The following is a 26,856-nucleotide window of genomic DNA, read 5'->3' as shown; positions in this document are numbered from 1 at the left end:
AAATATTTTGTTAGACGTGTCAGTTTACAGATATTCTGTTTGATACACAAAGATAGTATTTTTTAACCGAGTGTGGTAACTACACTAAAAACAAGGTGTTTTTTATCTTTTGCCTCTTCTTCCTCTTTTAGTTTTTTTATGTTAGTGCCTAAAATATGGTTAGCAATTCTAATAAGTTCTCATGTATTGATCATAAAGGATAGAAAATGTTATTGAGATCAAAGAAACATCCTGTTGTGTCTGAAACTGAATGTTTACAGACAGTTTCTGTCAGGACTGTTTCAGATGTGTCACCCTGTCATCGTCATCACTGCTGTGGTCCGGAAAGATGAAGCTGAAGACGTGCTTAGTCAATAATTATTTAAAGCTTTGTTCTGCTAGAATAACTTAACTGTAAGTTTGCAATTTACCCCACATTCATGTTGAAGGAGTAACGTGTAAAAATTCTCCAGTGAAATAAACACAAAAGAGTCTGACGCCTCAGTCAGCTTGGGTGGAAGGTTATTCTGAAACAGATTTTGTTCTCAGCTAGATGGGAGGTTGTTAGTCCCCCCCCCCCCCAACAAAAAAAAAACAAAACAAAAGAGGGATATAGTTTCTGTTTAGTTTCAGGATTTGTAATTCGACTACAGCCAGCAAAAAGCTCCAGAGTTGTTAAAAGAACCAACACCAGTAAACAGGAGCGACCCAGAAGTTATTTCTTGTATCCATAAGAAGCCCTGGCATCCTCTTGTTTTGCTCTAATGTCGGACGAAGAAGGCTAGAGGCTAATGTTGAGCTAACAAACGGTAAATTAGAAGTAAATAGACAACTCAAAAAATATCTCAAATAGCTTTTTCCGTTACCAACAACTCAAATATACAGTGAAATGTGTGTGAAGTGAATAATGAGTCAATCGTGGTGTTTTACTTCCTTTACTGAGTCGTTCAGAATTAAGAGCAGGCAAACAGCAAGACGGCAAACCACACTTCCTCTAATGAAGGATGCATACTTCTCCCTACCATGAAACACTCAAGAGTACTAACACCAGGTATGACAATGCATTTATCTACTTATCAAACGTACTGTGTATGACTCATCTTTGTTTGTCATCTAGAATTTTCTGGTGTTGATCTGTAACAACAGCCAAGAAACTCACAGAATGGGAGTTTCATGGCTGTAGTACCCACATTTGACCACAGGATGTCATTTTCATAAAATCGCATCTGTGATACACTTTCTTTCTGCATTGTTTTCACCAGGAACTCACGACAACTGGTAAAGCAGATTCTGGAGGTGACATCAAGTGATAAAACAGATTAGAAGGTGAATGTTGAGGTTTTTTTAAACAAAAACATCCACATCTTTTTCCCGAGAGACACAAGGACAGAAAGAAAAAGTGGAGTATTGTTCCTGCCAACCACTGAAGACAACCTGAAGCTATGAGGTTTGTAATGAAGTAGGTCATAAAAACAACTGCTGTCCCAAAATACTGTGTGGATTTTATTTATTTTATTTATTTTTTTAGGGTTTTTTTAGGGTATTTTTTGGTTGCTTTGTTCATTAACTTATAAAATACTAAAACGAAAAACTACCTTATGGTTTAAAAAGTATTTGGGTCATAATAAATAAGATGTTTCTGACGTACCGCCCACCCCTGGTGAGAACGTCAGTATGAATCATGAGAAGGTCATATGCGCCTGAGAACATGTGCTCAGTTGCTGCAAGACGTTCCTGCAGCTCCAGGAGGATCATCCTGCAGATGTGAGAGATTTCCAAAGCATAGACCAACATGTGCTCGCCATCAGAGTTGTACACCGCATCTCCTCTGCTGTCTGCATGAAAACTCCAGATCATAAATATTCACGACAAGTAGGCGGACCTCAAGGTCAGTGCAGCTAGGGTGAGTAGCCCTGACTGCAGTACGCAGATCAGGGCAGGGTGCAACGTGGGCAGAGTCAAATCTGCCCGCCGCGTGGGCGCCATGTTGAAAAAACCCATGTAGAGGCCGGCTGCCATCCTTCGCCCCAGTGCACTCATTCCTACAGGGGAACGTGCTAACTAAAAAACACATTATATTAAGCTTTTTAACAAAATCTGATATGGTATGACATGATAATTAAAATATACATATAATTAAACAAAATAAAATAAAATATAAAAATCTATCGGCTAGAATTTGTTAGGTGCAACGTGGGCGGAGTTAAACGTTTAACCCCGCTCACTGAGACCACTGAAACTGAAACCGCTGAGGCGGGTGGGTCTGACTGTGACAGAGAGAGAAGTAGCACGCAGAATGGAGGTAGGCATGGATTTTCATTCGGTTTTAACGATCCTAAGCATTAATGTTGTGGCAAAAATGTTATTAACCTGGATTTAAAAAGTCTTTTTCTGAGTTTTAGTAATGTAACGGTATTAACTTGACTTATTTTCTCAGTTGTACATTATTAAGATAGACTTTAAAAGTCTTATTCTGAGTCCTAGATTAATATAATATCTGGCAAGACGTACTGTTGATAAGAAATATAGCTTTGGGGAAAAATGTTATCTGTTCACTTTGGAGGGAAATATTATACTTTACGTGGGGAAAATATGTTCGATTTTTATCGTTGTTACATGCTAAATATAGAATAAAGTAAGAATAAAGTAAAACCAAATTAACTAGTTAGCAACTAATTAGGAAAATGTGTGATTTAAGCAGACTTGAAAAGGTACCATTACACATCCTGATAGCCAGCATCTGAGTAATGTGCAGGAAATTGATGTTGGTCTTCCTTGTTGAGATAGGACATGTTGGCATACATGACATGACATGACATTTTGTTGTTGTAATGAAAACGAAAGATACATTTATTATATTACTTGTTATGTTTTGTCTTGTGGATTTGTAATTGCTGTGCCTTTTATGTCTATTGTTTTCCCCTCTGATATATATAAAGACATATCAGCATTCTCGTTGATGGCGATATAAGCCCACCCATTACAAAATGCACCAATGGTGAACGTTTCCACTGTCACAAGGGCTCAAAACAAATGGTTAAAACCATATTGAAGGGCCACAACAGGCCAGAACGGGGGACAGAGTATGTTACCTGTTGTGGGCTTTTCTAATTTCTCGGTTTCTGCCTTCTCCAACTTGTATTTTAATATTTACTGTATTTACTTTTGATTAGGAGAATTTTTGGCTGAAGGGCACCTTTGACGCAGCAAGGTGGTGTGGCACCAGATCCTTCAAAGGAAAACTTTCCCTTCCCCAGGTCATCACCATGGACAAGGACACTTCCGTGAGGGCGGTACAGATGTTCCACATGTGTGATGGCCTGGATGATGATGAGGAGGAGCATAAAGATGTGAGGGAACTGTTCCTGCTCACTTTTAGTTTGCAGGAAGACTACGAGGAGTTCTGAGTTGAAATTTGTGACAAGAGGAAGATTCAGGTGTTTGCAGGATTTGACATCCCATAAAATCTTTTTCCCTGTAGGAATGTGTTTAGAGCGTTTTGGACAAACTTTATGTGGATGTAAGTCAGAAAGATGTCCATCTCCTTAGTGATTCTCTCCCGCTGCTCCTAGAGGATCCCGAGGCATTCCCAGGTCAGAGAGGATTTCTAGTCCCTCCAGAGAGTTCTGGGGCTTCCCCTGGTTCTCCTTCCAATGTCAGGAAAACCTCCAAAGGGAGGCAAAAGGAGGCCCCCTGATCTACACAAGTTGCCTCCTTTTGCTGTGGAGGAGCAGCTCTCCACATCTGATGGAGCTCTGGGGCCGAGCCCCTCGGCTCTGGGGAGAAGCTCCTCAGCTATCATCTAAAAAGTCAGGATAGATGTAAACACAACATCTACACACTAACTATAGCTGATTTATGTGAATATAGTTGCCTTTCAAAAATAAACTTCAGACCAAAAAAATAAATAAAACCGTATTGTGAACTTAGACCTGCAGGTTAAAACCAGAATCATCTGTATGTGTGTTTAATCTCCCGTCTGTTTGTGGGTCCGACCCATCTATACATAAAATGAGAGGTTGTAACTCGCCCGTATGTTTTCCGTCCTAATGTCACCACCACAGGCTGTGGCACACTTCAGCAATTGGCAAAAAAGTACGGTGGAAAAAGAGCTGCTGCTCTGAAACTGAGCCAGAGGATGAAAAATATGACCTGACAGGCTTCAGAGGTCTGAGACTCTTCAAGCCCCCACCCAACACACACACACACACACACACACACACACACTTCATTGAAGAGGAACCAGAGAGGCGCAGCATCTCTCTGCAGAAAAAGATGGCTCATCCACCAGTCAGAAGGTCTGATTCCAGGGTGAAAAGTGTCCCTGTGTGAGATGCTGGACTGGCGCTGCCCTGATGCATCAGATTCAGTTTATTAAAGACAAAGACAGACATGACCCGAATGACAAGTAGCTCATGAGTCAGACTGAAACACTTTTACCAGAACCTCAGCACGCCGTGGTCAGTCGGAGGTGCCGTAATGTGAGAACATTCAGTTTGTTGAGTGGCCCTCAGACCATTACATTTGAGTAACCCTGCTTTAGAGTCTACTTCCATACCTGACTGGGTCTCGTGGGACATTTGTCATCGTTTAGTCACAACGATCAGCAGGTCGAACATGTGTTGGTCTGTTTATGATACTGAAGAAATCACTGAACTTAACCCAAAAAAATCTTTTGGTAAAAAGATTTTTAAAAAATCTGTAAGAAGTAAAGTATTATTACTATAAGTAACAGTACAAGTATTATTACTAATTATATCACAACCTTACAAAAAATGTAAACTCTAATTAAGAGTAAATAAATCAAAATGCATTTTAAGTGACAAACTCAACGACAAGCTTTTGAAATTATTTTTGATTCTAAATCTTCACAAAGAAAATGTGTCATTCTGTATTTAATTAATAAAGAATAAAAACATTAATGAAACATCGGCATGTCTTTGTGCACAGTGGTGTTTTTGCAGTAAGAAGGTGTGTGACTAAATCCTACAGATGTGCCAACACACACACACACACACACACAGGCAAGCTTCGTGGAAATCCTAAATCCAAACTCAAACTCAAACCTTTATCCTTTATCTCATCACTTGGCCAAATTCCCAAATGGGTCTCTAGGAATGAATCTTTCCCCCCCCCCAACAAAACAACAAAAACAAATGAACAAACGCCACCCATCCCAATGAGTCTGGCTTGTCCCAAAAAAGCAGCAACATCCAGATGAGGAAACAAAAACCAGAAACGATAACACAGCGACCTTATCGCCAGTTGGTTTGAGGAGTGGGTATCAAGGCTGTTGCCATGGAGACTGGCTCTCTGTGCCAATGCTGAGGGAAGGCAGACGTAAACACGTGGTTCCCATGGTAACCTTTTGCCGCTGTCTGTAAGGACAGCCTGGCAGTTTGATCCGATCTGATTCAAATGAGAAGATATTTCACACAAGTTTTATCATGATTATTATTGTTTCAGCCTCCAGGTAACAATGGTTAGGGCACCTGACTTCATTTTTCTCAACACTAACAAACAGTATTAATTATTTATGTGAACTTTTAACTTCCTTTCCTCTTATCAGTGACTCAGAAGTTTTGTGAAGATTTTTTTAAATATATTCTTTTAATTTTTTTTAGAAAGAACCAAATTTTTTTCTTATTTGAATTAACTGAATGAGTTTAAAAAACATTAACTATCTTTTTAATTGAAACATTTGTGCTTCAAGATTTTTTTTATTGAAAAGATTTCTTGTTTTTGAGTTTTTCCCACTTTGTGTCTCTTTGAACAGCAGAGAAGAGAAATAGTAAATGGCCTGTATTTGATATAGCGCCTTCTAGAGTCCTGGAACCCCCCAAGGCACTTTACAACACAATCAGTCATTCACCCATTCACACCCTGGTGGTGATGAACCATATTGTAGCTACAGCTACCCTGGGGCGCACCGACAGAGGTGAGTCTGCCGTACACAGGCGCCACTGGTCCCTCTGACCACCACCAGCAGGCAAGGGGGGTTAAGTGTCTTGCCCAAGGACACAACGACAGTGGCAGACTGAGTGGGGCTTAAACCTGCAACCTTCCGATTACGGGGGGGGGAGCACTTCACTCCTGTGCCACCATCGCCCAGAAGAGAAATTTAGCATCATATGCAAAAATAACCTAACACATTTCACCAGAAAACAGGAGCTGGTAAAACCTCACCTTTAACCCTACTTTCACATTATTTCCACTCATTTCAAATGTCTGAAAAGAGAATGTGATGGAAAAGTGAGGCAGAAATCATTGATATCTTCTAAAGGTCAAAGGTCATTGTAGTGGGGTCACAAGTTTGGGCTCTTCAGACCTTAAAGATAAATGATGGGATCCTGCAGCATCAGAGGTGTTAAGCTCATTTACTAGAGAAAAACGATGGAGAATGTGAGTTAAACTGGGCCAGAATCTCTGCTCACCAAGTAGGTCAGGATCTGCACAAAAACCTTCACCAGGTAAACACAGAAAGCATCCACCAAACTACTCATTAATTAAAATAATCAATCAATATTTAAATGAAAACCCATTTATCAACAAGAAAAGTCCATCAAAGATATGAAATAATAAATAGGTTTTACCAGAAAAAATATTTCATTCTGTATCTCAGATTAATGTAAATTTATATTGAACGTGTTGATATTGAACATGTTTTAGATATTTCTGAGTTAGAGTCAGTCACAACATAATTTTATGATTATTATGGACCGACGGGTAAAAATCTGAATTATTACCCAAACAAACCATCTCTGTAGATAAATCACTTCAGTTTTAACAATCGTTTTGTTTGCAACATCGGCAGTTTTCAGTGACCTAGAATTTAAAATTAGCTCAAGTCACTCAGTAGCAAACAGGGATGATGCCATCTGTCTCCATGGCAACAGCAGCTTATATCCACATGCTTCCAGACCTGCACCAGTGACCACCACGTCACGGATCAACGTGCTTACATGTCTGACACCCACACACACAAACACACACACCTGCAAACTTGGAAGATACGATGAAGGTGACAACTAAAATCTCCCCACCCTCCCAGGGTGAACATGAACCGTGCATGCTGCAGATCTGCATCTATTCATCAGTGGGATTTTGTAGTGACCTCTGACTAGGGTTGTCACAGTAACCGGTGTAGCGGTAAACCTCGATAAAAAAGTTGACAATAATAATAACTGTCTTGTTTTTTTAAAAATATATTATCTCGGTGGATTACCGTGGCTGCGGTGTAGGCGCAGTGACCCTTACCAGCCACCGTATCATCTGCTGAGGTTGCCGGCAGTACATGCACACTTTGTCATTTACAACCAAAACTTTCTTGAAGCTAAAGCTGAAATAGTGGCCAAAGGAGGGGGCGGCAGTGCTCAGGACATGTATTATCCCTCAAAGAAGACAAAGTCGGAAGTACGGGCATTTTTAGATATTTGAAGAATGCCGAGGGACAGCTGATAGAAGACGGCTATCCTGTTTGCAGCAAGTGCAGAAAAAGTGTCTGTGAAAGGCAGCAACGCTTCAAATCTCATGACACGTCTGCATGACCATCACCCACAACTCTACAGTCAACGCAAGGCAAGGTAACGTTAGTGTTTTATAGGGCTGTAGCGAAGCCTCGTTGACGATGACGGCTCGACTCTAAAAATTTGTTGAAGTCAGATCCGGTAGTCGACGCACCACACCCACTTGTTGCATCCCCAGGAGTTTGTAAATAGAGGAGGAATCTGCCTGTTTTTCCTCTAGTTCGCCCTCTTCTCCGCCTTCACTAACATCTCCACCAAATACCGAAGATCCGGAACAATGCCGTCCGCTACTAGATTCCTTTCCTGTTTTGCCCGCCTTCGTCTCCCGGCACCGGACAACAACTTCCGGGGTCAGATGCGCTGCTCCGTCTATAGCGCAGATGTAGAAAATCACCGGGAGAGTTTCTTCCTTCATATAGGAGCTTCTTTCAGACATTAGGAGAGCTGTTTTTGTGGTAGCAGTCTCTCCTCCGTGCTGGTCTGTTTGCTGCTGGGTGTTTTTGGTTTATTTAAACTTGGTAACTTGAACTTAACGTTGGTAAAGCTACTGTTAGCATTTTCGCTAACAGCTTCTTGCGTTTGCATAAGCTGTTACGTTTTGGTTTGGAGTTCATCTTTTTTGTGGTGTAGATCTCTCTTTTATTACATTTAGTGTTGTGGGTTTTCGGTTTAGTTTAAAATATCACCTTGAGTTTGGTTTAACCGCCCAGTTTAGAGTTTGGACCTTTGGAGATCCTTATTTTGGTCCAGAACCCTGTAATATTTGCCCAGTGGGACATCCCTACTTATTTGTACTTTTGTTTTAATTCCCCACAGGCAGAATTAGTTTTATTATTCCCAATCTGTGGATGGAAAGATTTATGTTTTTTTTTTGTAGTTGTAAATAAACCTGATCATCATTTTAACTTTTAAATCCCGTGTTATTGTCCTTTCCTTTTTGCACACGAGCCAAACTCCCCAGGAAGGGTCGTAACACCACTCGCCTCACGCACATAAGTGACCAAAACAAAGCAGCATGGAGACTTTCTGTCTCCAACCACCTCTCCGGCAGCAGCCTGCACTCCCAAGTTCTATATGTCACCAGAACATAACCAACCGCAACACAATAAAAGCAGTGTTATACAAAATGGAAGGCCTGTAGTGTTTATTCTCTTACAGTAACAACTTATCAATTTTTTTGAGGAATTTATTAGATTTTTTGGTTTTTATTAACTGTGCAATAGAAAAATAATCATTTGATTAATTGTCTAAATAGTCATTAGAATAGTCGACTATTCGATAAAATAATCATCAGAATAATTGTTTTAAAGATAATCGTTTACCCCAGCCCTAGCGTTTTAGCTAAAATGCGTGATCCGAGGACTTGGGTTAAGGGAGAATGCAACGAGTCGCTATATAAAGCAGCCGCAGCGCCGCTACCTGCATATAAACTGTGTCGCGGACACCCCCATGTTGAAATGACGCTATGCATTACGGGGCTCCTAGGGGCAGATAAGAGTTGGTCTCTCTCTGAGAATAATTATGAATTTAACAATGATTACTGCCTGATGACATTTTCCCAAACCTGCAAAGCTCACTGGAAGGACACAAACCGAGGACAATATCTTCCTGATATAGGGATTATTAGTCAAGTAAGGGTAAAAAAAGTATCTGATTAGAAGGCTACTTGAGTGCTGAGTATCACCTGATCTAATATTTTTAAAATGATGAGATCAGACAGACAAAAAATAAGAAGTTATGGGCAAATATTGGTATTTTAAAGACTAAAGGAGGAAAATGTAAACAAATAAACAACATATATACAAAATAACAAATTTTAGGCTAAATTTAGACACAAACTGAGGGCAATATTTTCCTGATGTACAGGGTTTATTTAGTTGTCTGAAAATGTAATATGTTTTTAAAAAAATACCGCGATAATACCGAAAAACGTGATAATTTTGGTCACAATAACCGTGAGGTTAAATGTTCGCACCGTGACAACTCTACCTCTGACTTTTACATACTGCAACAATAACCTGTAGGAATACTTTTTAAAAACCAGTTATGTGTTTTTGTTTTGTTTTGTTTTTTCAAAACACAAACCACGTTCTACTGTGAAGTTTAGAAAAAAATAGAAAAATATAATAAACTGACAGAAATTATCAGAAAATCATTAGGGTTCATCATATACTTGTAAACAATTACTTTGAGACTAATTCACACAACACTAAACATGAAAACATCTGAAAATATTAATTAATACATTAATTAAACTGTAATCATCCTTAAAGTGGCAGTGTGTATTTTCCCAGCGCTAGGGCGCAGCACATACTTTTCAGGGTAGTTTTTACACCATAGTTTAAAAAACACTATGGTAAATGTTGTTACCTGTGGAACAGAAAGCAAGGATTAGGGTCATCAACAGGACTCCTCAGACTTTGATGGTCCTGCAGTTAATTCCATCGAGAGAATGCAATGGCAATTGTAGTTTTCTGGCGCTGTAGTTTCCGGATCAGCTCGGAGTTCTGTTGAGGACGTCATACTACAACAATGCCACTAGGCCAAAATATATTGCATCTCTTTTTCGATTCTGTTCTTTAGCAGGTTTGTTATTAAATTCATGTTTCTTACTGCCAAAACGATTAAAAACGTGGTAACTAAACTGCCATAAGTCGTACATCTAGCCAATCCTCTAGTGGGACGTCATCGACAGGCGCAGGACCCTGAGCCGGCCAGAAGGAAACATGGCGTCCCCCCAAAGATACTACTCACGCCCTATGTACCTTTGACCCAACTTTTTTGGTTATATGGTACAAAGCCACCAATATTTTTCAACAACGGGACATTATTTTATTTATCATTTTCGACAATGTTTTGATTGATATTTGATACTTTAAGTGGTTATTGTTGTGTTCATGAGTGGTGCTGCTTTGATGAGTTAGTTGGGAATAAATATTTAGGGAGTTTTTGACACACAGCTTTGTCTCAGATATTTGCTGGACTACAAAGAGGTATATATATATATATATATATATATATATATATATATATATATGTATACTTGAACACTGGACCAGCTCTATACACTTAAGGGGATCCTGGAGGGTGCGTGGGAACTTGCCCAGCCAATCTATGTGTGTTTTGTGGATTTGGAAAAGGCGTTTGACCGCATCCCTTGGTGGGCCCTGTGGAGGGTACTCCGGGAGTATGGGGTACCAGGCCCTCTGATATGAGCTGTTAGGTCCCTGTATGACCGGTGTCAGAGCTTGGTCCGCATTGCCGGCAGTAAGTCGGGCTCATTCCCAGTGAGAGTTGGACTCCGCCAAGACTGCCCTTTGTCACCGATTCTGTTCATAACCTTTATGGACAGCATTTCTAGGTGCAGCCAAGGTGTTGAGGGCATCCGTTTTGGTGGCCTGAGGATCAGGTCTCTGTTTTTTGCAGATGATGTGGTCCTGTTGGCTTCATCAGAACATGATCTCCAGCTTTCGCTGGAGCGGTTTGCAGAAGAGTGTGAAGCAGCTGGGATGAGAATCAGCTCCTCTAAATCTGAGACCATGGTCTTGATTCGGAAAAGGGTAGAATGCCTTCTCCGGCTCAGGGATGAGGTCCTGCCCCAAGCGGAGGAGTTTAAGTATCTCGGGGTCTTGTTCACGAGTGAGGGAAAACTGGAGCGTGAGATCGATAGGCGGATTGGTGCTGCATCTGCAGTGATGCGGGCGTTGTACTGGTCTGTCGTGGTGAAGAGAGAGCTGAGTCAAAAGGCGAAGCTCTTGAATGACCGGTCGATCTATGTTCCTACCCTCCCCTATGGTCATGAGCTTTGGGTAGTGACCGAAACAACAAGATCGCGGATACAAGCGGCCGAAATGAGTTTTCTCCGCAGAGTGGCTGGACTGTCCCTTAGAGATAGGGTGAGAAGCTCGGTCATCCGGGAGAGGCTCGGAGTAGACCCGCTGCTCCTCCCCATCGAGAGGAGCCAGTTGAGGTGGCTCGGGCATCTGGTTAGGATACCTCCTGGATGCCTCCCTGGTGAGGTTTTCCGGGCACGTCCAACCGGAGGAGGCCTAAAGGTAGACCCAGGACTAGTTGGAAGGACTATGTCTATCACCTGGCCAGGGAACGCCTTGGGATTTCCCCGGAGGAGCTGGCCCAAGTGGCTGGGGAGAGGGAAGTCTGGGCCTCTCGACTTAAGCCTGATTTATGCTTCTCCGTCTGCGTCAGTGCGGACTCTGCATTGTGTGTAATGAATCTAATATATATGAAAGTCTAATGTTTATCAGTACATTACACACAATAATGAACTTCATCACAATATGCTAATTTTTTTAGAAGGACCTGTATATAAGAGTCACGTAAATGCCGTATTTGGCTTCAAAGTTGGCCAATTTTTCCAAAAGCAAAAGGTTTGCAGGTATGACACACACAAGCTGCAGCGCAGCTAAAGTCCAACCAACCCAGCTGAGAGTCTGCCTGCATGCACAGTGCCTGAGAATCAATAACACTACCTCACACACACATGCACACAATGTCTGTCTCCATCACAAATATAGACGGTGAGCACTGCAGTCCCATCAATGCTGCCACTTCCTTTCATGGCTGCAACATAAAGCAGTTACTGAAGCTAACACACACACACACACACACACACACACACACACACAGTTGGACTGTTGAAATAGTTCCTTATTGTGATGTTACAATGACAGATATTAGGATGGGACCTACCTCACCTGTAGACCCTGAAGGAGCAGTGGCTCTACTCAGAGATGCTCCCAGGTATCTGAGCTCCTCACCTGACAGCAGCCAATCAGGGCATGGATGGGCATGGCTAAAAGCAGCTTGTTCTCTTTAAAGTATCGAGTTTGTAATTGTAAACTTAGTCAGGCTCAGACCTGATTTTATTTTATTAAAATGTCAGTTGGACTCGCTTTCATGGACTTTTTTCTGTTGCCACCCCCAGAATACCAACATCTAGAAAAACAAACCAAAGGCTCATAAAAGCAGCAGAACACAGCAACACCTGGAGGTTCTGCATCTATAAAATTAAAAGTGGACTGTCATTTGATGGACTATAGTGTAAGGGATCCCAAGAGTAAGGAAGTCTATGAAAGTCCAAAGGAAACCTCCATGTGGGGGACTGAAAGCCAAAATGAGGAGAGTTCATCAGGAAATGACTCAGAAATCCAGAGAAAATGGCGCCAGAAGACCCTGTAGGATTTATCAGATTAAAACTAAACAAAGATGCATGTTAATATTACTGCAGTGGATAAATAATGACGACAACATGAACAGGATTAGGTTTCGTTGATATGAAGGTTCGACTCCGTGGTGCTGCAGCATCAGCTAAGAAACTGCTGAGTCACCTCACAAATGTACAAGAAACTCTGACTCATCGCTCCGCTCAGCTTGACATAAAATGAGAAACGATCATCCGAACCAAAGCAGAGAGTTTAAATATCTACCAAAAATAAAAATAAAAAGATTATCCTGATTCTGGAGGATCTACAGGAGCTGCTGGTCAGATGTTCTGACTCACGGATCGCCAACTGTGTCAAATCCTCTAAAAATTCCGACAAGATCCAGGTGCAGATCAGTCAAGTTTTTGGTCACAAGCATGAAAACCAACAGGTGTGTCAAAAATCTCCACAGACCAAACAAAGGAAAGTTTACTATAAAATATGTTTTTGGGACGTCCTCTTCAGCTCTCATCACATATTTGGGAATAAATATGCAAATGAAGATTAGCTGTGAGTAGTGATGCACTGTTGTGAAATTTTTGGGCCGATACCGATATCCAATGTTAATATCACGGTTATGGCTGAAAACCGGTATTGGCCGATACCAATATACTGACATGAATGCTTCTAAAATCAGCAGACTTGATATAGAATGAAAATGATTAAAGCTGAACTAACATTATGTCCACACAACACACACATTTAGGCTTCTGAGATGATTACAACCACTGTCACATGAATAAACAAATCCCCCCCCCCCCACACACACACACACACACACACACACACTCTGAAACAGATAAACAAATGGAAACAAGATGGAAAATATATTGGTTGCTAATATTGGCCCAGTTTTATTTATTGGACTGATACCAATATGCTAAAAAATGACTAACATTGGCCAATATGGATATTGATGACGATATATCGTGCATCCCTAGCAGTGAGCCATCTGCTGGAGCCTAAACAGCTACAGGTCTAACAGCAGTTTGCTCTAAACTGGAGTAAATAAATAAAAACATCCCAAAATGTTCAACTGAATATTAAAACGATGAACAAACACAAACCTGTTGTTTGGCCTTCTTAAGGATTTTCATCTTCTATCTGTTCACTGCATCTGTTGACAAAAACAGGAATAATTCACATTAGTTACAAACACAAAACAAACAACAAAGAGTAAAGGGCAAAACAAACAAAGGCAATGAATGAAGGTGTTAGATTGTAACGATGATATTATCAGACGTCCGCTTCCGCGGTCTCATCTCTCCCGGAAGGTGAGCATCCGACCTGTACCAGCTCCACATTACCAAATTAATACCAGTACAGTAATCCATGCTTTTATAACCACCAGGCTGGATTACTCTAACAGTCTGTGTACTGGAATTAGTGGCTTTGCTATTGATCCTCCAAAGAAAACACAAAAACGGTGCTGATCAACCTTCAGTGGGTAGTAAACTGAGTCTTATTTCCCTCCTTAGACAGCAGCTGGCTTTTGGTTTATTTCAGATTTGGTTTTAAGGTTCTTTCAGTCACCTTCAAGCCCCTATGGTCCTCACCCTGCTTTACTCCAGTCCTACTGACCGTCTTGGGTCACAAGACCAGCAGTTCCTGGTCTGTTACTGCTGCCTCTTGGTCAGATCGTCATTGTAAATGATTCGGTCCCTACACAGTAGTCTACAGGATGCAGCATTCCTAACAGACTGATTTCACCTCTTATGATGAGACGTTCTGTTAGAAAACTCCTGCAGCTACACAGCTGATGGAGAATCAAAGCAGACTGCTACACGCTTCAGGATGAAACTCCCTATTTCCGTTGTTTCAAAAACTCCATCAGTACAAACGGATGAAATAAACGCGCCCGACTTTACCCTTATTCACAGTGAAAGGCACAAATATTCCAGGTTTCACAACATCAAACATCCTCACATCGTATTCCTGAGGAGGGATGGAAAGTTTTATAGAAATAAAAAACAATTAGATTAAATTACTAATAAATAAATAAAGACACCGCTACATGAGTTTGTCAGCGAATTACACATTTCTGTCAGTTTTAAAAAAGAAGAACCCCCAAAATAAGATGTGATGTCTCTGACTGGAGCCTGGCTGAAGGTTCTGAAGGTGATCAGGACACCTGGAGAGAGATGAGTAGAAGATGACCCAGTAGACCGAATGTGCTTTCCTGTTTGTTATGAGTTTGTAGCGGTAGAGCTAAGTGTAGATTTAACCAGTTAACTTTTTTGTTTTTTATTCATTTGCTGCAATAACAGCTTTTAATTTACTGTCAAACTTTAATGCTGTAAAACAACTTGGTTGTATTAATCAGGGTATCTGCAGGTTTGAGGGAGCCAAATTTAAGACTTTTTAAGACCTTTTTTAAGGCCACTTTGACCAAATTTAAGCAATTTTAAAAAATTAAATTTAAGCTATAATTTCCAGCTATTGCCTGGAACCGGTGCTAACCACGTCACGAACGTGGGATTAGCCATCCAGTTACCATTAAACTTGCACTTTCCCATGGCGCAAGCTCCCACTAGCTTAACCAGCTAATGTGCTTATCTAAAAATAGCCCCCTTTCACAACCAACTGAATGAGTATGGTTCCGCTTACGCCAACAACACTAACTAGAAAGTCACGAAAATTTTATAGAAACAAAATCTTGTTTATTGGGTCTTTGGTAATTTAAGAACTTTGGAAACTGTATTTAAGGATTATTTGTCATTTTTAAGGATTTTAAGGCCTTAAATTTGGAAAAGCAAATTTAAGACTTTTTAAGGACCCGCGGATAACCTGATTAATGTATGGGCTTTTATTCCAACATCTCCATATTTATTATTTATAAATCTTTTTGTTCTAGTTTATTTGGAGGGTTTATGTAGTTTCCTGATAGTTTTGTTAGTTAATATTATTTTTACAGACATTTGGAGTTGTGACATTTGATTAATTTTATGCAAAAATATGAATACTACGTAAACTAAAATAATCTTTAATTTACTCAAAAACACATTTTGTTTAATATTTTTGTTCTCTACTTTGTGGAAATAATTACGTGGCCTTTTTTCTCCTTAACAGTAAAAGAATGGGTTAGAGGTGCAGAGGAGTCAAAATGTTAATTATAATGGCGACACTGAACCATGAAGGATTTGAATGCGTTAATGATCTGATAAAGCAGACAATCGTTTCTGGCCGGCCCTTTTTTGATCCTGATCCTATATAAAGCAGGTCATGACAAAGATGTTTAGTCAGTGACGTTTTTCAGCAGAGAACTGATTAGGATAATTATAAGGTGTGGCTAAACATTCGCATCACTGCTAGCGTTGCACCTGTTAGCAAGAGGCTGCTAATTATTTGTTAGCTCTTAGAGATGTTTTAACAGATGAACGATGGGATTTACTTGTTCAGTTAGAAATCATTAACCCCCACCACCACCACCACCACCACCTCCACACACACACACACACACACACACACACACACACACACACACACACACACACACACACACACACACACACACACACACACACACACACACACACACACACACACACACACACACACACACTAAAATCTGCATAACAGAGCTACTGTAAATACTGCTGGTGTCAGACTGATCGGTATCAGGAGGTGCTCATGAAAATTGTGTTTGCAGCTGCTCAACTAGTCTGAGTCTCGGCAGAGATCACCTGATGTACCTGATAAGAAACCATATCAGTAAGAACCAGCGGTCCGCGTCTACTCCGGGTTCCTGTGTGAGTCTAAACCAGGCAGAAATCAGAGGGTTTTGTGAGAAAAAAAACATGTTTTGTATAGAAATATTATAACTTGTTCAAAAAAGAGAGATTTCCCATAAAACAGCAGCTCCATAACAGCTGAAATCCTGGGAATCCTAGTGCTGTGTGTAGTTTATATTTCAGGAGTTTTAAAGTTAGTATTATTCTTATTTCATGCTGGACAAAGCCAGCTGACATTAAGTTTGAAGTCTTGAAAGTTTGATGAAGACTTCTCCAGCATTGTGGAGCTTCTCCTCTGTTAGTAAACATCAGGATTCCACTCTGCTGCCAATCCAAATGCCACATTTGGCCCAGCGTTCTAACGATGGGACAAAGACCCGAGCAGGAATCCTGCAGCGCTACAAGACAAGGTCTGAAACAGGAGCAACAAGCGGAATGAGCCATTTCCTTTTGTTAGATGAGAAATAAAAGCAAAACCGGTCCGAGGGAAGGACAAGTGTTCGAATGTTCATATGAATAAATTATCTCCATCCAGGAACCTGCTGAGCTTAAACAATTTGGACTGAAGAAAAAGGTTTGTTTCCAGTTAGAAAAGCTCTCGTCACCATAACGAAAAATAACAATTCCTTAGTTAAACTAGTATGAAGCTGCAGTTAAGTGAGTTAGTAACGGAGAGTCTGAGAAGGGCTACAAAGATTAGTTAATCTAATCCGCAATGTCAACTATAGAATAAAATCGATTTTTTACGTTGGTGCATCACCAACAATGAACAGTTTAATAGACAGTCTGTGGGAGCCAGCTGAGATTAGAACTGGAACCAAACTGGAATCAAAGTAAAACAGTAAATAATAAATAAAACTAAAAGCTCCTTGTCATAGACCAATAGAGACTGCCTTAAATGACTTCTAGTACCATACAATCTATTTTATCTATTTCTGTATTAGTTTAGTATGTTCTTCTCATGCACGCATTGAGTTAGTATGTTCTCCTCATGCATGTGTTGAGTTAGTATGTTCTCCTCATGCATGTGTTGAGTTAGTATGTTCTCCTCATGCATGTGTTGAGTTAGTATGTTCTCCTTATGCATGCAGGGTTTCCCCCAGAAAATGGGGGGGGGGGGGGGTCACGCACTCCATCCTGCAGCGCTCCTCCGTGAGAGAGGTTGTGGGGGTGGGGGTGTTGTACACGTTCCACTGCTGTTTCTCACCAGTATCAGCTGATGGAGGGCTTTAGTTTCGTTGTGCTGTTCGTGTCAGCGGACACGGTAGGGTCGGGGAGGGAGGCGGGGCATGACGCTTAGCCTGGCAGGTGGCCAAGCAAAACCTGGTGGGCCACCAGGCTTATAAAGCACTGGGGGAAACCTTGTGCATGTGTATTCTCCTCATGTACGTATGTGTGTTCTCATGTGTGTGTAAAGTTTGTGTGTTCTCCAGCATGTGTGTTCTCCTCATTAATGTGTGGAGTTAGTGTTTTGAATCAGATCATGAGGTCCACTGAGTTTCTATTAAAATGCATCTATTCTCCAGCCTTTGGAATTACTCTCTCTAATCCTGGGTGATAATCTAGGAATAATTACAAATAAGTTGCTCCTCTCGTTTGGGATTTTAGAAATCATAACCTCAAGTTTCCACAACTTTCTGGCTAAAGAACATGTAAAACCATCAACAGAAGCCATTGTTGTGGTGACTAAATTCTGTTGTACCTAATTTTTACAGGTTTGACATTTTTCTGACCTCCAGGATTGTTGCTTAAAGGTAGTCAGCTCAGACCGGCTTCGCTCTGCAGTCTGCTGACCCTCCTAACCCGCCAGTTCCAATTACCGTATTCACTCATCTGAAATCAAGTAGAAATGTAACTGCTGCTGCCTCTGAGAACCATCAGGAGACAACTGGCTCCAGGGACCACGAGGAGGTGGCTGTTCTAAATCAGAACCAGGCTCCTCCTCAGCTGTGTCCCTGTTTCCGCTCCACATTGGGAACAAACTGCGGATTGGACGGTGCTGTCAGGGAGCAACTTCATCCAGTTTAAAACACAGGAACGGTTTCCTGTCAGCTTCAAGAGCTAGATCTACTGCAGCACCTCCTGCTGTCAGTTTTCAGCTTTTCTTTTTGCCAGGCATCCAGCCGACTTAGTCTGCTTTTGCCACATTAATATACGACACATGACAGCGTGCTATTCTGAGCTATTTTTAAGGTTTCGCCTGAATCGCCCTGCCTTTAAGTCAACACGTGGACACTGTTACTACAGAAACTCTTGCCGACAGTGAAAACCTGCAACAGGTGATGCTTACTGAAGAAAACATTTGGCTCCAGACTCCAAACAGCTGCTTATGACTTCTTCCTAAAGGGAAGTAGTCTTTAAGGGTCGACACTAGTTTCTGATTTTCGTGCAGCCCTGACGTGCCAACACCTAGCATCGATGCGTTCACGGACCAGAAAAGATGTTGGGAGTTTGTATGGATGCTATACAATAAAACATTCATGAAAGAAATTAAATTCAGGCTGACAAAAATAACTTAGATTTAAGACAAATTAAATCATGCCAACGGTTATATTTTATCATGTACTGTGCCTACCTTTGCTCTAAAAGATTTAAAATAGCATTATATGGAACCTTTAAGTAATTTTTGTCCAGTTCTGCTCCACGACTTAATTTTTTAAATAATTCCATTAAAACATGGTTAAAAAGCAATGACTGACTTTCATTTGTTAAATGCCACAGAATTTTTATTTATAACTTTTGTCAGATTCAAGTTATTTCTGTGACCATTGTGTGTTTTTCTTTCATTGACCAAAGGGTACCAACATCTATACTTAGAGCTCCTTATAATAAAATAAAACTTGTCCTGCATTAGATTTTTTAATTATTATTATTATTAAACTAGTATTATTATTATTATTATTATTATTATTATTATTATTATTATTATTATTACAACCATAATATATAAATCTTATTTCTCAAGGACATCAATCCATCTCATCAGACATTTGTTTGAACCTGCTAGTTTTTGTTCTCTCAGAAGGAAAAATGTTGAAAACAGTTATAGTTTTAATTAATGATCTTTAAAAGTCTCATATTTGACAGTTTGCAGCCTGAATCTTTATTGTTCTTTCAGAGGAAATAATTAAGCTCTAAATGACCTTTGAGTTGTTTTCATTGGAGGTAATAAAGGCTGATGTCTTATATAATTAGCCTGATCACTGTGAACCAATAATCTTTGTTTTAACAACAGAATGCATGTTCTTTTATTAAGGAACTTGAACGAAAAACACATACTTATTTTTTTAATCAAGGCTGTTTTTAAACATTAACTTCACAGACTTTTTTTTTCTGTGACAAAAATCTTTGTTAAAACTTACTTTTAAACTCTAATTTTGCAGCTTTATTTTGAAATACAAAAATATCCCTGAAGCAATAATTTTAATTACTTTCAGACAAACTAAAAACCAAAAATTCATGTTTGCTTTACATTTGCAGTTTCTGGGAATAATTGTCTGATGATTTTAAACTAAATTCAGCAAATAAAAAATTGACTAAGTTGACAAAGGAAACAGCTTTCCTGTAATCAGAGGTGGAAAGAGTACTAAAATTTCCTACTTAAGTACGAGTACCAATACTTTGATAATTTTTTTACTCAATTACAAGTAAAAGTACTTGCCTAAATTTTTACTCAAGTAAAAGTAAAAAGTATGGTAAACAAAATGTACTCAAAGTAAAAGTTACTTAGTTACATTTTTGTCAGCGTAAGGATGGCTACATCTAAGTAGTGCTAAATCACAACGCCAGTTCATAAATCGCTCGTGTGTGCGCGCGCGCACACACACACACACACACACACACACACACACACTCAAACACGCACAGCTTGAAGGAGGGATTTCTATCCAATCAGTGAGAACAGGACGTGCACATTGATTGGACGAGGTTTTTCTAGGATGGTAAGTTTCAATTGTGATTAAAAATATTCTTGATTTTGAGAAAAAATAATTTTTTTAGATGCCATCAGTATGTGAGGTATCTCAATGTTTTCATGACAAAACTCTAACATGAGACTGTGCTCTAACCTGTCACATAACAAGCCTAATGCAGTCAAACATTTCAGATGGACCGTATGACAGCTGCTAACGTTGGCCCTGCCCTACTTTACCTCTGCATTACAGTTCCTTTATTCGTGTCCATCCTAGAGCTCCTCTCTGACCTTCATGCTTATTTAGAGCAGCTGATTTTTAAAGTTAGTGTTCACCCTTGGTAGTGGGTTCACTCACTCATTTAACCCTTCACCACTGAAATCAGTTTGTTCATTCCAATCCTCCTAAATAATCATCCAATCATCCAACTGGAATCCTTAAGGGTCCTGTAACGTCCATCCTGTCAGAATAAGCCTTGAGAGCCCAGGTGTTACTAGAACTAACGGTGTCTCCTCACCAGCGTGAGCCTCCAAACTGTGAAGGTTGGTCTCCAAACATGAACTTTAAATTCATGCATTCATCTCCTCTTGTAACACGTTAACATGTTTTAAAAGGCTTGTATCATGATAAGTTACACCTCCCAGACCAAAGATAAGATAAAACATTATCGTAGACACTATTATGACATCATTATTTATGAAATAGAAGTTATTTTCCTGAGCCATTACTTCAGCCAAGATATAGGATACATGGATTTGATGAAACCACGCTGTCTCGTGCAGTTCTATATGTGTAACACACACACACATGCACGCACGCACATACACACGCAAGCGCGCGCGCACGCACACACACTGCAGCACATTAGAATCATGTGAATGACTAATTTAACTACATTGAACTGCTTTTGTAATAATTTAATCTCTTATTCTGGAGTAAAATAAGGAAACAAGCTAAATCATCACATGTCTGTGGCATCAAGGAGCATCTTCTGAGTTCAAACACAGGGATGGAGCACAATGTTTACACCTGAACAATATCAGGATGTTTTAACTCACAGAGGCCTGCAGGTCTTCTGTTTTATGAGCAGAGCGCTGATAATCCACTTGTTAGGAGCGCTAAATGTTATGTTGCCGCTGCCGTGCGGAGCGGTAGGGAAACACAATTCAAACACGGAACCGAGTCTGGCGACCGAACTGAGCAGAATTCTAATGACGTCACACCGGTGCGCGAAGGTGCGGGATGTCATCCAACCCACAGGAGAGGAGGGAGAGAGGAGGTAAACAGCGAGTTGAGGAACTGAACTGATGTCTTTGAGCAAAAGTGTACCACCCCCCCACCCCGGTTTAGACGTGGCTCTCATGCAGGTGTCTATTTCCGTTCCGACGCTGCTTCACGTAATATTTTTAATTTATTAAGCCTATAATTACTTTTACTCAGTAACAGATATGATTTAAAATGTAGCGAATTACAATTCTTTTTTAAAAAAAACTTACTCAAGTAAAAGTACAGCTTTTAAAAACGACTTAAAAAGTATAAATATACAAAAAAGCTACTCAATTACAGTAACGTGAGTAAATGTAATTCATTACTTTCCACCTCTGCCTGTAATTGATTTTAACCGAAACAAGAAAACTGTCCTTGTGGAAACTAAATACATGCTAAAGAAAACTGATTTTCTATACTTCTACATCAAAGGTATTTCTAACATTTACTGTGACTAGTGATGCACCGATTCAAAATTTTTGGACAGATACCGATATTATTTTCACTGTTATGGCCAATAACCGATACCGATATACTGACATTAATGCTTCTAAAATCAGCTTTTGGATAGAATATGTCTTTCATAAATATTTACACTCAAATGGTGAATTTTTGGTTATTACTCAAAAGTATAATTTACAGCAAAAACTAGACAGGGAGATCTACAACACCTCTTGCCTGATTTTAATATTTAGTAAGGCGAATGAACAAGATAAGTATCCACACACTTTAATCTGTGATGTGAGCGCTTTATTAGTTGAGCTTTTGGTCAGAGAGTTGTGCACAACTCCTGACGAAGGTCTCTGACCGAAAGCTCAACTAATAAAGCGCTCACATCACAGATTGAAGTGTGCGGATTCTTATCTTGTTCATTCCACTTTTGATCCAGCACCTTACCCAGATGAGCGGTGACTCCTTCTACTCTAATATTTAGTAAGGCAAAAATCCTCAAACTGCTTGATATTACCGTATTTTCCGCACCATAGGGCTCACCTGATTATAGGGCGCACAGCCAATCAGCTTCCTAGTAAAAGGTTTGGTCCGCACATGAGGCTCACCTGATTATAGGGCGCACAGCCAATCAGCTTCCTAGTAAAAGGTTTGGTCCGCACATGAGGCTCACCTGATTATAGGGCGCACAGCCAAAGAAAAAAAAAAGCACTCACATTTTTTTTCATTCCTTGTCCATAAATCCCTCAAAATCCTCGTCCTCTGTGTCTGACATGAAGAACTGACCCAGCACTTAACCCAGCGCGCTCGGCTCCGACGCGCCCGGCTCATCGCCGTCAGAGTCAATGTCACTGTCATTGCTCGGCTCTCCCGTTGTGATCCCGGCCTTGGTGAAAGCTCGACACAACAGTCTGGACGGAAATGTTGGCCCAGGCATCAGCGATCCACTCACAGATGGTGGCATAAGTCGATCGGCGCTGCCTGCCCATCTTGGTGAACGTGTGGTCGCCATCAGTCATCCTGCGCTCCCACGCTGCTTGGACTTTTGCACTGAAGGATCGGTTCACCCCGATGTCCAGCGGCTGGATTTCTTTGGTTAATCCACCTGGTATGATGGTCCTCATCCATTCAGCCCTTCGGGTTCACCTTGATGATCACGCGGGTGGGAAACCTTTCTTTGGGTAAAGTCTTCCGCTTGAAGATGACCATTGGTGGCAGCTTCTGGCCATCAGCCTGGCAGACGAGCACGACGGTGAAGAACGACTTCTCGTGGCCGGTCGTCCACACAGACACCGTGCTGGTCCCCACTTTCTCCACGGTCCAGTTCACTGTGATGTCGAAGGTAAGCGGGACCTCGTCCATGTTGGTGATGTGCTGGGGCTGGATGTTTTTGTCTGCCATCTTCTCAGTGCAATAGGAGCAGAACAACTAGCTTCTCAGCGTAGTCGGCGGGTAGCTGGTGCGGGTAGTTCTGGTGCGGATAGAAAGTGCTCGCCTCCGCATGAAGCAAAAACACCAGGAAGGGCCTCCTATGAAGTCTGCAAAGTCCATCTCTCGTGCTATTGCTGCAGCTTTGAGACGAATGGAGACGGTGGAGATGATTCTGCTCGCCGTTCGCTGCTCTGAGACCCACTGCTCAACTCGATCTTCAAGCAGCGGCCATCTTGCCTTGTTGCCTCTGAAGCTACGCTCTGTTTTCTTCACCTGCAGCAGCTGGTCTTCCAGCTTTCTCCACTTGCGGACCATCGACTCGTTAATCTTGTATTCTCTCACTGCTGCTCTGTTTCCATGCTCAACGGCGTAAGTCAGGGGTGTCCAGCAGGTTTTGTGGTTTTTCTACTCCAACAGACTTGATTCAGTGGTTGAAACACCTGTGCAGCAGCTCATCAGGCTCTGCAGAAGCCTTATTAGCTGCTGATTGAAATCAGGTGTGATGAAACAGAGTTCAAACTAAAACATGCAGGACACCGGCCCTCCAGGACCAGGATTGGACACCCCTGGTGTAAGTGATGGCTTTGAGCTTGAACTCTGCCTCCTAAGCGTGTCTCTTCGCTGGTGCCATGGCTGGTTACTGGTATTGCTGTGTGGAGCAGTGCCACACCTTTTATTTGGTGAGGGTGGGCGGTGCTACGGGCCAGCACTTTATTTTCCTGCGGACGCAGGTGTGGCTGGCTTCACTTACGTCCTTAATACATGTATAAAAGGTGCATCCGTATTAAAAGGCACACTGCCAGTTCAAGGGAAAATCAAAGGTTTTTAATAGTGCCTTATGGTGCGGAAAATACGGTAGTTGGATGACTTTGTAGCCAACTCCAGTGTAACCTAGTGTCCATGAAAATTTAAACACTATTTCACCTAACTGTGGTTGTTGATGTCCACAAGTATTAATTGAGTGGAACCTTTGCACCAACATCTAAATACCTGAACTGTCCTTTTTAATCGGACGTCCATCTTCAATTTTCTTTTTAAGCCTGTAATAAACTTTACATACTATAAAAGTCCACCTTAAATCCACCTTAAGCAGTCCTTCAAACAGAGAAAGCGCTTGTGTCGCTGTGTACAGAAACTATGCAGGCAGGAGCTCGTTGTGCAGACGACCCCCAAACCCCCCCCCCCCCCCCCCCCCCACACACACACACACACAAACCAGGTGGTCAAGCACACACACCAGAAAAATTAGTTTAAAGACTAGACCGCAAGGTAGTCCCACACCTGAACCAGCATCCACACAAAAAACTGAAAATCAAAAATCCCCCAAAAAGAAAAACCCAACAAGAACTAGGCAGCAAACACCTGAGCGTGACTGTGCTCTGTTGTGTGGGTTAGTTTTGGTACCTTTTGTCTCCTGCCCTGGCCGTTTCACCTGGCCAGGTAAAAGTGGTTGAATATAACATCGTACCTGAGTGACTCATTCAATGCTCTCGTGCACACCTGGCTGCTATAGCTACCACTGTTAGGAGGCTAAGAGGCTAACCTCTAACTAGCTTTTCTGAGTCCTCTTTAATGAATGCTAGCATACGCAGGAGCTAGCGCGGCTAGCCTGAATGAGCTGCCACAAGTTGGGTAAGCTCGCTAGGATGAAAAAAGAAGTTCCCGGCGAGCAGAGAGCCGCCTCGGGAGCAGAAGAAACGGAAAACACTAAAGCAAAAAGCAGACATTGTGTCCCGTTTGATGTTAGCCCCCGCAGCTGCGGCGCTAGCGCTCTCTGCTAGCTATGTAATGTCACTGCATCGTTGTTATAAATACATTATAACAGCATTTACACGTGTGGACAACCGCTAAAACTCCTTCTGAGGGGCATCCGTGAGCGGAAAAACCCTCACCAGTGGACAGCTCACCTGCTCCGGACTCTGGTCGCACATTCTCACCGCGGAGACATCACCCCGGCGAGCCCGAAAACCGCTGGAGCTTTTTATTTCCAAGGACACAAAAACGCCATGACAGTTTAGGAAAAATGCATAAAAAATTAGCACGCAGAGGAAGGAGGGAGGGGGGAGAGAAGAGGGATGGGGAGGTTAGGGGGAGGATGAGGAGGAGGGAGGGAGAAAAGAGGAGTGGAAAATCTATTTAATCCACATAAAGCTAGCAGCAGCGGCGCGGACTTCATTCAGTCTGGATGCCGGAGCCGAACCGAGCCACATCCAGAACCCAAAGTTAAAGGGCACCTCTGTCCTAAAATGGCCTCTGCATTGGCCAAAACACAGTTAGCTTGTTTTATCCGCCGTGAAGTTTAGCGGCAGTCAGCCTAACCTCGGCACTCGGGTCTCCTCTATTGGCTGCGGCCGTTAGCGCAGCTGGCTCCCCGCATGTTTCCATTGGCCCCGCAGCTGTCACGCAAAGCGAACCGAGCCAGGCTCTACCGGGTTTGTCTGAGAGCTATCGCGCCAACCCCGGGGCTGTTTTTTCCACCCTTCCCCGCTGATTCGCATCGATTCTCTGCCTCCAGTTTTCTCCTTTCTTCGTGGTTTTTGTTTTTCGTTCGTGTGTCCGTTCTTACCGCAGACCCACACGGACGGAGATCCTGCTGGTACCGGAGGAAGCTTCCCGCCGCACCGACCGGCTGCTGTCATTGAAGGGAGGAAATAAACAAGAAGGGGAGCGTTCAGCTTTCACCCCCCCCCCCCCCCCCCCCCCCCCCCGATGCAACAAAACCGAGGGGTTTACATTTCTCCTCTGCTGGCTGCGTCCACCAATCATGTCGCTTTTTACTCCTCCATCATTACCGGGTCTGAAGGGCGGACGACAAGAAACGAGACATTCCACGTCTTTTGCGGATCAGGTTCCGTTTCCCGGATGTTTAGCCTGTTGGCTTGACCCGAACCTGCAGCTCTGGGCCCTTTAGGTGCTTTTAGTGGTCAGACTGCCCGTACAGCTCCACCTGGAGAGTTGGTGCCCCGCTTCGCCCACCTGTAAGCGTCGCCGCGGGATTCCCCACAAATAAAACCAGCATAGAAAGACCTAAAATACAGAAAAAACACAACTAGCCTGTCACACAGCTGACCACCAGAACCTCGTGAACTAACCTCAGAACGTTCTTGTCTCCCTGGAGGGCTCTTCTTGGTCTGTTCCCTACTAACACAGGTCTGTTGTTGATTCAGACACGTTTCCTGCAAACTGATCTGGAAGCACAAACTGGAGGGAAATACAAACAGCATTCAGTAAAGTTTAGTCCTTCAGAATTATAAATAAGAAAATATGTTTTTCTTTTTTTTTAATTGCAAGGAATGATGCAAACCGGCTTACTGAGTTGGAATAAAACCAAATAGAATCA

General features: G+C 41.8%; 1 protein-coding gene across 9 annotated transcripts in view; it reads right to left on the bottom strand.

Moving 5' to 3' along the window:
• chd6 (chromodomain helicase DNA binding protein 6) overlaps positions 1-26,632 on the bottom strand; it is a 64,370-nt gene extending 37,738 nt beyond the window's left edge. For 6 of the 9 annotated variants that reach the window (XM_015958536.3, XM_015958541.3, XM_070549503.1 and 3 more), the window contains exons 1-2: positions 25,424-25,605; positions 13,795-13,844 (exon numbers count right to left, since the gene is read on the bottom strand). In XM_015958536.3, the coding sequence (XP_015814022.3) occupies positions 13,795-13,824 (30 nt within the window). In that variant the 5' untranslated portion in view covers positions 13,825-13,844; positions 25,424-25,605. Of the gene's footprint in view, positions 1-13,794; positions 13,845-25,423; positions 25,606-26,082; positions 26,212-26,249; positions 26,379-26,608 lie in introns of those variants that run through there. The other 3 variants (XM_054731987.2, XM_054731981.2, XM_015958537.3) reach the window with 3 other exon arrangements.
• Between the last annotated feature and the right edge of the window lie 224 nt (positions 26,633-26,856).

This window comes from Nothobranchius furzeri, chromosome 3 (assembly GCF_043380555.1).
Source record: "Nothobranchius furzeri strain GRZ-AD chromosome 3, NfurGRZ-RIMD1, whole genome shotgun sequence".
NCBI classification, from domain to species: Eukaryota; Metazoa; Chordata; class Actinopteri; order Cyprinodontiformes; family Nothobranchiidae; genus Nothobranchius; species Nothobranchius furzeri.
Note: the sequence above shows the minus strand (reverse complement) of the source record. Positions and strands in the feature narration are given on the sequence as shown.